At 39.5% G+C, this 9166-nt stretch overlaps 1 protein-coding gene across 1 annotated transcript; it reads left to right on the top strand.

Moving 5' to 3' along the window:
• Positions 1–709: 709 nt before the first annotated feature.
• On the top strand, positions 710–7249 carry LOC116251317 (uncharacterized). The gene is made up of 4 exons (XM_031625507.2): positions 710–2250; positions 3980–4861; positions 6402–6522; positions 6605–7249. Exons 1-2 carry the CDS (start codon positions 977–979, stop codon positions 4269–4271), a joined length of 1566 nt encoding a protein of 521 aa, XP_031481367.1. The 5' UTR covers positions 710–976; the 3' UTR covers positions 4272–4861; positions 6402–6522; positions 6605–7249.
• Positions 7250–9166: the final 1917 nt, after the last annotated feature.

The following is a 9166-nucleotide window of genomic DNA, read 5'->3' on the forward strand; positions in this document are numbered from 1 at the left end:
ATCCAATCACTTAAATTGCATACCGAATCTCAATCTGATCAGTATCGGGTCGTCTTCCTTCCCATCGGATCTAATTAACCAGCTATAATATGGTATTGGTAATGGGATATTTCTGGCCGTAGACATTTCTGTGTAAAGCTGAACTCTCTCACGCGACAAGCATCCACTCTGTTCAATTTGGGTCCTAATTGAAGAAATGTGTTGATAAAAGAGTTTATCCACCTCAAAGGCCGTTGAACGGAAAGCCTTCAAAGTTCAAGAACGCGAAAGAAATCAATGTCCATTACATTTCTTAGCGTAATCTGGCAAAGGATCTCTCTACAAACCCGCCTTTAAGTCAGCTTCAGTTGATAAGAAGTCAAAAAAAATCTTTGCAGATCAGTGTAATCTTTGTTGCTCTGAGCTGTTGTGTTAGAAACTAATCCAATTTTGATTTGTTCTTTAATCGATAAGCTTTATTTCTTTCGTTCTTGTGATCCATCAACTAAAAACGAGGGGGAACAATAGAGAGAGAGAGTTTTAAATTCAATTATCTTCCCCAACCGACTTCCTGGTTTGAAACTTTACAAAGGGTAGGAAGGGAAAGAAGAGGGTATATGGGTCACATGGAAATTGGCTGTCTTTTGAATGTTTCAAACAAATGTCAAGCTCCTGATTTCCCACTTAATCTCAGGATTCTCTCAAAAATAAAACCGCCACAGTTTCCAAAAACAAGTAATTTTGGGGTTTTATTAATTTAAGTTTCGAACTGTTCAATGTTTGAAAAAGAAAGCCGGGGTGGTCACAGATTCGGAAACTCAGGCAGATTTTGTTTTTTCCTTCTGCAGAAAGAAGGGGAGAGAGTCTTTTCTTCTTCCCCGCCAATGGGTCTGTTTTCTTCCTTCCCAATGAGTCGATGACTTAGAATCCCTCTCTCTTTCTCTCTCTGTCTGTCTGTCTGTCTGTCTCTCTCTCTCTTTTGATTTTCTACAGAAGGATGGTTTCTGGGAGCAAGCAAAAGCCCTCAAAGAGGGAACCACTAGATGCTGGCCAAGAACCCGCAAACCCCACCATCAAAATCGATTCAGAGCGCCTTCTTGAGGGGGTTTCTCCCCAATCTGAGGGATACCCACTTGCTATAATGGGGGAAGAAGGGGAGGAGGAGGTACTTCTCAGACGTTCTTGCGCTCTCTCATTGGAGGAGGTCATCAGGAGGAGGTCTAACAGAGTGAAACGCCTCTCCAGGGTTTACAGAAAACAGTATTGGGCCTTATTGGAGGAGGTGAGGTTCAGGTACAGAGAGTATTACTGGAAGTTTGGGAGAAGTGGGGTTAAAGAAGAAGAAGAAGAAGAGCGGGCCGACAATGGAGGAAGCGGGTTTTTGGTCGGGTGTGAGAACGGGAACTATGGGGTTCCAGGAAGCGGGTTTACGGCGAGGATTGGAGAAGGCGGGTCTGGTTTTCTGGAGGGGGAAGGGGACGGTGGGGTGGGTTTTGTCGAAAGATTGGGACAAGATTGTGGTGGTTTTCAGGATAGGAACGGGGAAAATGGTTTCGAGTTTCCGGGAAACAGTTTTCCGGCGAGTATGGATAGCAGATTTCTGGGGGAGACAGGAGATAACGGTTTCAGGATACCGGAGAACGTATTTCCGGCGAAAATGGGTCGAGATGGATGTGGATTTTCGGCAACGAGTAAGGAGAATCATTTCGGATACCCAGATTGCAGCTTTCCTTCAAGGATGGGGCAAGATGGGTGTGGATTTCTTGGGGGTAATGAGGAAGATCGATTCGGGTTCCCGGATAGTGGTTTTGTGGTGAAGGGTGGTCAAGCTGCACGTGCGGTGGTGAAGACCGAAGAATGCAATATTGGTTTTGCTGAGAGTGGCTTTCAGATGAAGACACGGAAGGATCTATATGGGCTGTCGGGCAAACACTCAGAAAATGGATATGGTTTCTCTGCGAGTGGTTTTCCTGGGAAGGCGGCCCAAGAGGGTCGCATGTTCTCGGCGAAGTATGGCGAAAATGGATTTTCAGCTCCAGAGGGGAGTTTTACAGTAAAAACATTCCAGGAGGATTCTGTTCCTCCTACTAAATCTGGTGAAAATGGTGTACCTTGCCCGGTCAACAAGGTGAGCGATAAGGCAGGTGATAACAAGTGTGGATTTTCAGGGTGTAAGATGAAGCCAATGGCGCTTAGTGTTTTCTGTCACTCTCATATCCTCTCCGATAGCAAGCAACAGTTGTATAAAGCTTGCACCTATGTGATTAAGAGGTTAGCCCCGTTTACTCTTTTTCCTTAATTGAGATTGGCTTTTGCACTTGTCTTGATTGACTTGTTAACTGCATTATGCTTTTTAGTTCTTGTATCGGGTATCTTGCTTATGTAGTGGTATTCTCTTCGGGTTAACTTTTCCGAATTTCCTAGTACTTGTTCTAACTGGTGTTTGATTTGAACTGGATTCCAAATTGTTCTTATCCCAATTACTCTGGAATGCGTTAAGTTCATCTAAAATTCTGCTGATTTTGATCCTGTGCACCCATTACTGGGGACTCGTGCTTGAAACATGGGATCAATCAGTTGGTGTATAATTTGCAAACTTGACTAGTATCAACAATCTCTAGGGTATAACAAACCTACTCCAGGCAACTCTAGTAATTAAAGTATTAAACTTTGGTCCTATGTGTTTATATGAATAAACTAATGATTTTGCATAGTTGATCAAAAGGAACTCACTCGGCATTGAGACCATGCCAACCACTGTATGAAAATACTTGGGATATTTCTAATTTCCTGCCAAAATTAATAAAAATTGGGTCCTCTTTTTTGTGCCCAATATCTCCTTCAATTACAAGAGAACCTTTAAATTCGTCGACATGCAACCTTGGGGTTGACACTGAAATTAGCTCCCTCGTGCTTTGGTGTGATCTGGATTCTGAAGTGATAAAGAAACCTTAGGAGCTACTCCTTAGGTTCCTGTGAAAACAATTTGTGGATAAAACCGATCAATCACTTAGTGTTGCCTGCATCATATTATTGAATGGCATTCATGTGGTATTTTGGTTTTATGGCCAATAAGGTTTATTATTGCGTGGTTCAAGGTGCAGTATTGGAAGGCTATTCTGCTTTTGCTTTTGGAGCAGGTCGAATACCTTTTCATTGTAAATCTTATGGTTCTTCTCAATTGTCTCCCCTCAGCAAATCAGACCAAAAGGAAAAATTGTTTTCTGATTCTCTTTCTATCATGATCTGATGTAGACTACAAGGTGGTTGCTTGATATGAGTTTTCCACCTTTGAGTTTGCTGCTTCAAGTTCTTTATCCTGCGTACTTTAGTTAGATTACTTACTGGACATAATTTGATTTGACTCAAGATGTTCGCATCTGGTAGCATAGGAATATGTGCTGTTTTTGTTATTAGCGACTTAACGATGCAGATTGAAGTTTGAACCTTGTGTGCACTGCAGAGCAGTCAACTGAAATACCCTTAAAAGTGGAAGGGATAGAGATCTTTTCTGGCTTGCCACTGATTGAATTATCTTCCTCATATGAAGAAAAAGTTTTTACTCCTAATGCTTGGAACTTTTGGTTCTTATAGGAATTATTTTTTCATTGTGTAGGTTGGTTTGAGAGGCCCTAAAGATGGCTTGCACTCATTCCTTTAGAGCTTTTATTATTTAATTTTTTTATTACTAGTAAGGTGAAGACTTGAGGCAAAAATTCAACCTTGTAGATGTTGATCAACACTGGCGAGAAGGACCACAATGAAATCCTGCATTTACTATTACTGGCGAGCATCTTGGAGATAGATGGCATATCAACTTTTATTAATAGTTTGTGCTTTTGAAACTTGCGGGAAAATTATGTGTTCTGGCTTGCTTATATAGTTTCTCATGTGTTTATCCATATTTATGATAATTTCTTTTTTCATCATTGAAAACTAGAAACAAATTTAAGTATATGGTGTTTGCTGATATTTTGATTTCTTGTGCTTGATCTTCCAGTGGACAAACAGGTCCTATAACTTGTGGGAAGCCAGTTCTTAGAGCAGCTGTGCCCTGTCTTTGCTTTATTCACTTCCAGAAAGCTCAAAAACATGTAGCTCGGTCACTGAAGAAGGCGGGTCTTGCTGCCTCCTCTTCAAACAAGCCTGCACCAAAACTTCATGTTATAATTTCAGAGTACGTTCGCTGTATTCAGGCCAAAAGAAAAGATATGGACAATGGAAGTCGTATTCAAATTAGAGATTCATCTCTTACAATTACAAACACTGTTAAGGATGAAGCCGTAGAGTGAGCTTTGACCTGATGGTGGTGAAATTGGAGGGAGCTGTTAATGCTCTGCCTTGACCGTTGAGAAGAATGCTCGGGTGTTGATGTCGGCAAGAATATTTGTAGCTTTCCCTAAATACTTGGGCTGTGATTATTCAAGTGATACCTAAGAATTGAGTTTGAAATATGTTGAATCTTGGACTGGTTGATTCTAGATAACTGGGCAGGCCTTGTTGGTGTGTAGAGGGAAGTTGACTCGAAAAAAAGAATGATGAAGCTTTTGTCATATAGAAAGATGGCGTCATGATACTCTTGTCAAGAATGATGAGACCTAATTCTTTTGATATCACAGGGTTTGAACATGAGCAACTTTTGTGGAAAATGCCTGTGTATTCTGAGGATGGTTACCCTATTTTCTGAGCTATTGAAAGCTCTAAGGTGCGATAAAGATGTTGGGTTGTAGTGCTGGGCCTGGCAGAGTTAGGCATAATACTTTGATCTGACTTGACCACCAGGTGCTGGTTACCATGCTTCTCATCATGGAATTTGGTGCATATGGTTATCTGGACTTGGACAGTTTTTTTAAATCAATTTAGCTGCCCAAATTTAAATGAGGTATTAACTCTCATTGCCTGAAAAGTTGTCCTTTTTCCTAATTCTCATTGTTATCAAATCATAAATTATTACTTTGAGTCACTTTTTTCCTTCTATGGTTTATCATTCTCTTGACTATGCTGAATTACGGAGCTCTTTGAAATCAATGTCTTTCATTTATGGCTCGAGTAGATCCGGCAAATCGAATTTTCCACAAGTTGCTCATTCTTCTCTGTTTTTATCTCATCAAGTTTTTTTTTCCTTCTTAAGGATGCTTCTGTCTGTCCAACAGGGAGTTCCTTTTCTTTTCTTTCAGACTAGCCATAAATATCCATGGTACTTTCGAGTTATAGTGATAATATTGCCAAAAAGGAATAACAAATGAAAGCAGGAATTTATGACGACATTTTGAAAATATTTCCAGTTTCAATTTCTGGTGGAAATGTTAATTTTGTGATATTATATTTTCTACTATTTATATTTTTGTTTTTCTTAAGTTACCGAGATTTTCTCGAGAGAAATAACTGTCCATTTACTACTATTGAAAAACTTTACTAATAATTATGCCACTTTACGTCCCTCTATGCTAACTTAAGATCAGTGTTGCATGAGATTTTCCACTTGTTTCTTAAGCGGTCCTTCTCTCTATCTCTTTCCCTAAAGGTTCCAGAATGTTGCAGTTTAGGAAGGTCATCATGAGTGATTTATGATATAGTTCTAATGTTAATGGAAACTGTAGCTGGTTTAACTTTGGTTGGAGAAATCCCTTTTACAAATTTGGAACTTGTAAGCCTACTGGTTTTCTTGAAGCAATTCCTGGATGAAGAATGAAATCCAGAATCTAACAACCAGCTCAAAATGGTGTGATGTTTTGTTCTCTTTGAAGTGATGAAGTCCTGATTGATTGCTATGAAACGCGGATTGATTATTTTTGGAGCACTACTAAATTGTATGCTATATATACTGGAATACGGTGGATTTTCCCAATTCTATGGCCTAATTACTATATTTGAGAAATCTTGGATTTAACTGTTTTATCAACTTGAATTCACCAGGTTGTCTTGACCTTAGGTTTTTTGTATCTTATGGCTCTTAATGTGTAATAGTTGGCCTATATGCTTCCTTTGCTTTATCTTGCTGTGATATCTGTCTTTGTGCATATAGAACCTCTGGGTTATACGTGATTGTGCATTTGATATACAGCCAAGTTCATGAAGCTCATACCAATCTGTTATGTACCTGAATTTTAAGCTTTATATACTTATGCAGTTCAAGTCAATAGTTATTGGATTGTCTGACAAATTGGTGCAAGTCCTAAACTGGAATTCAACTTAATATTGATTGAATGATGTTTCAGATTCTTGTAACAATTAATACGTTTCAAGTGTCTAGAGATGTGTTGGAATTGATTTTGCATGTTAGGGAGGTCATCAATCTGTGATTGAAGAAGGCCTATGTAGTTTCCATGTTAGGCTATGTTTTGCTTCATAGCTGCAATTTTTAGTTTGCACAAGTTCTCTCATAGTGGTTCAATTTTTACCCTGATTTCCTCCTCGTTCAGCTGCAAATGAGAGATTGAAAGTGAAGGAATGAATCAGCACGAAGCGAACTTGCGGAGTTAGGCGCTCAACTTGATGCTCCTGCAGTCTGGAGGTTGACAATTGTCGCAGGGGTTTCACAAGGTGGACGATCACTACACCCCTTATTTGTAAATTTTCCTGCTGCTAGGGCTGAATATTTTGCTGTTGCAACCAAATTATGCAGGTATCTGAAGCTTATGCCCGAGCCATATTTCATATTGGAAAGTTGTTAAGCTACTTGGATCATCTTGCGGTTTGTTACTCTATTGATCTACCGGCATAAGACAACCAACCAGTTGTATGATCATTTCACTGGATGCTCTCGGGTTCAACTGGACTGACTCTTCACATTCTGGATTCTTTTCAATTTTATTCCAGCATGGCTCCTTACTGGAAGCAAGTTATGTTGAACAAGTGGCTGGTAAGTCGGGATTGAAAAGCACATATCATGAGAAACCAGTGTGCCGGGGCTCTAAATTGCTGTATCTTGCACCTGGTGAGACTCGTGCTCTTGCAGTTCTGTTTCTGGCTCTCCTTCCCCAACCTCTTGCCTTACTGTCAAAGCTGTTGTTTTAGAACCCACATCCATGCTTCCTGGTAAGGTTGACACCATCCAAGGACCTGTTCGGGAGAGGCTTTGCCTGCATGTTTGCATATATAAATAATAAATAAGTGGAAATCCAAAGGTGCCATTCATCATATCTGCTTAGAAATAAACAAAGTCGCCATTGAGGCGCGTTTGCAGGAATACTGCCAACATTCATGTTGTATTCACGAACATTTCCTTTTCTCTTTTTAATTCTTGGAAGACCATTTTTATCTTTCTTTCTGTCTTGAGTCTTTTGCAGTAATAATTTTATCGCTATGATGCTGCCGTTTGGCTTTTACAGTTTCCTGGTTATTGCCCGATGCGTTGAGTTGTCCTTCGAAATCACAGGGTACGTGGGTCCTGGTTCCAAGTTGATCCACACGTTTCTACATTATGCGACTTGTCCTTTCTTAAATAGCTTTTCCATGCACGCGATTGCTGGTATTTGAAGAAACCGATACTTTAAGCAAGCAATACTCTGAAACGTAGGCTTGGACCTACTCAGTGACTCATGTTCAATAGGTGTTCCTATTTTAAAACCTTCCGGTCGAGTGCAGTTTAAAAGCACAATAATTCACCTGTTGCGTCCTTTTGAAGCAAGCTAGCATTTTCTAACATGTAAAACGAAGGCTAACAGGTTCCATTGGTTAAAATTTGTCATGTCAATCATGCACGTCTGGAGTCCGTAGGTTAAAATATTGCATGGTTCTTTATATTTAATTCTATCATGCCAATCATGTAGCTACTCCCACTGTCTCAGTGGTTCTTCTCTTTGATTCATCCAAGCCTCGAATTTTTTATTTCTTTAGGCCTGCACGACCTTTGGCTGATTCTCAGGTTGGAATTTTTCATTTCTTTAGGCCTTGTTTGAATACTTATTGAAATCGCGCATTTAATATTGAGTTGTTATAAAGTGGAATAAGAGTTTTAGGTTCCACCTGCTATATACTACACAAGGTGTAATGACCTAGAACGTTTGTTTCACCTCAAATCTCATCTTTTTCTTCTAAAAATTTTGCATGTTTAAGTGGAACTCTAATGATGGAACAAAAATACCAAGATTATTTGTTTTTCTTCTTGGATTTTTAAGTCTCAGTTTCACTCCTGCACTTGAATGCCATATGTTCAAACGTGGCCGTAGTATCTTTTAAGAAAAGACTCGAAAAAACCCATAGGCCAAATGGCCAATGTGGTGGTTATAAGTGGATTGGTTGGGTTGTCGGCAGCTAAATGAAAAGAAAAAGGATCTGGAATGAGTACTTGGAAAATTTGTTTCTGAAAGAAAAAAAAAATTACAACAAAGTGGCTAACATTTGGTCAAATAGTACTTCTGCGTAACTTTTAAAGTTAACAAATGGACATTAGAAAGCAATTCTGGGCACCAGAGACTTTTTACCTTTATGGAAGTTCAAGGTCGGCTCTTTCTTTTTGTTGAAAGTTGAGACAAATTCTCAAAGAATAGTTTAAATTAAGAACAATTCCTTCTGGCAAACGATTTTTTTTTTTTTCATTTTGTGTCAAAAATAAAAGTTAGCGAGCTCTTTTCGAATTTCTCCGGAAAGCTGGTGACTTATTCATTAGCTTCTACAGTTAAAATTGATAGACCGGCGATCGGTGGTTTGCGTTTGATGGGGATGAATTGCATGAGCCAGAGACAAGAGGAGGCATCTTCGTACTGTCGTTATCAACTCTGACCTGCGACCGTGATCGAGTCCTCAGTTATAGCGACTGAGTTTGATGTTTCTCCCTGATCGCAAGCTCACGGACAACTGGTCCTCCGACTTGGTCAGCTGATGAGTAAATGGTGCCTCCAAGTTGCTTGCCAATGGTAATGGGCAATGACTCAGAGCCCAGTTTCAACTGCAACCCACTGTCTTGAAACGAGCAGTAGAAACTTCCTTTAATGATCGGCGTCATCCACAAAGCTTGTCGCATATATTATCTAAAGGTAGGCATCGGGCCGGCTCAGTCCGGCATGGTAAGAACCGGGTTTGGGCTAGATCCATGTCCAAAACTTGGGTTCAGGTTCAGTCATCAATAAAAAATTATTTTTAAAATATAAAATATATTTTTATTAATAAAATATATTTTTATTAATAAAATATATTTTTAATCATAAAAAAATATTTTTTAAAAGGTATTAGGCCGAATCGTGCC

The sequence above is a fragment of the Nymphaea colorata genome, chromosome 3 (assembly GCF_008831285.2).
Source record: "Nymphaea colorata isolate Beijing-Zhang1983 chromosome 3, ASM883128v2, whole genome shotgun sequence".
In the NCBI taxonomy this organism is placed as follows: domain Eukaryota; kingdom Viridiplantae; phylum Streptophyta; class Magnoliopsida; order Nymphaeales; family Nymphaeaceae; genus Nymphaea; species Nymphaea colorata.